Raw genomic sequence first — 950 nt, 5'->3', positions numbered from 1 at the left:
GGTGATACAGGAGAGAGAGGGGATACCTGGCACAGGTGATACAGGAGTGAGAGGGGATACCTGGCACAGGTGATACAGGAGAGAGAGGGGATACCTGGCACAGGTGATATGGGATGAGGGGTAATTGGTACCTGTATGGGTTCATGTGGAAAGGTAATCACGATCTCTTCTGATAGGTTGGAGACCTCTGTGTCCTGCAGGGTGACCCCGAGCACCTGGTCTCCTAGGATGGAGGTGTTGGTGTCCGTCTGTGTGGACAGAGGTGACATGTATGATACGTGCACAATGTATGTCCAGGTAGGAGAAGGGAGGACAGGTGGAAGACTTACCTGGAAGATGGCGTGGCCCCGGATACGGACAATATGGAGTCTCTTGGTGGTCCCATTCAATTCTTTCTTCATCAGCTGGTTAGGAAGCGTCACCGAGACCCCCAGAGACCCCAGAAGAGACTGAAGCTGAAGAACAATGGGAGGATAGTGAGACAACATGGAGGAGATGGGGGCAGTCTGAGGGGCATGGGGGCAGTCTGGGGGGCATGAGGGCAGTATGGAGGAGATGGGGGCAGTATGCAGGATATGGGGGCTCTATTAAGGAAATTGGGGTGATATGGGGAGGGGCTGACATGAGACTCCCCATCATCAGCAGAATTTGGGGTAATTTGGGGAACTGCCACCCTCAATGTTCATACTCACCACATCAATGGAGTCCAGGTTATACACGGCGGCCTGCAGTGACCCCGCCCCGAAGTGGTGACTCCCATCAATCTGCACCGTGGACAGAGCTCTATCAATCCAGTTTCGCAGCCTAAAACAATACAGGGGCATGTTTATAGGGAGGCCCCTCCCACCAACGCTACAGGACACGCCTCCATATAATAACTCCAGGAACAAGAATGGAAGAGGAGAGGAATACCCGGAACACCAACCACCCGGCCTGAACTGTGGCCATGC

General features: G+C 53.8%; 1 protein-coding gene across 1 annotated transcript in view; it reads right to left on the bottom strand.

Annotated features, from left to right (window-relative positions):
• The window catches only part of LOC108803963 (adhesion G-protein coupled receptor G1-like), a gene marked incomplete at its 3' end in the record, with an annotated part of 12,377 nt that extends 11,553 nt beyond the window's left edge, over positions 1–824 (bottom strand). Inside the window, exons 1-3 of the mRNA XM_018575742.1 lie at positions 693–824; positions 330–455; positions 132–248 (exon numbers count right to left, since the gene is read on the bottom strand). Coding sequence (XP_018431244.1) covers positions 132–248; positions 330–455; positions 693–824 — 375 coding nt within the window. The remainder of the gene's footprint in view (positions 1–131; positions 249–329; positions 456–692) is intronic.
• Between the last annotated feature and the right edge of the window lie 126 nt (positions 825–950).

Source organism: Nanorana parkeri, unplaced genomic scaffold (assembly GCF_000935625.1).
Source record: "Nanorana parkeri isolate BGI_ZX_2015 unplaced genomic scaffold, ASM93562v1 scaffold4588, whole genome shotgun sequence".
NCBI classification, from domain to species: Eukaryota; Metazoa; Chordata; class Amphibia; order Anura; family Dicroglossidae; genus Nanorana; species Nanorana parkeri.
The sequence above is the reverse complement of the archived record's forward strand: the minus strand, read 5'-3'. Positions and strand labels throughout refer to the sequence as shown.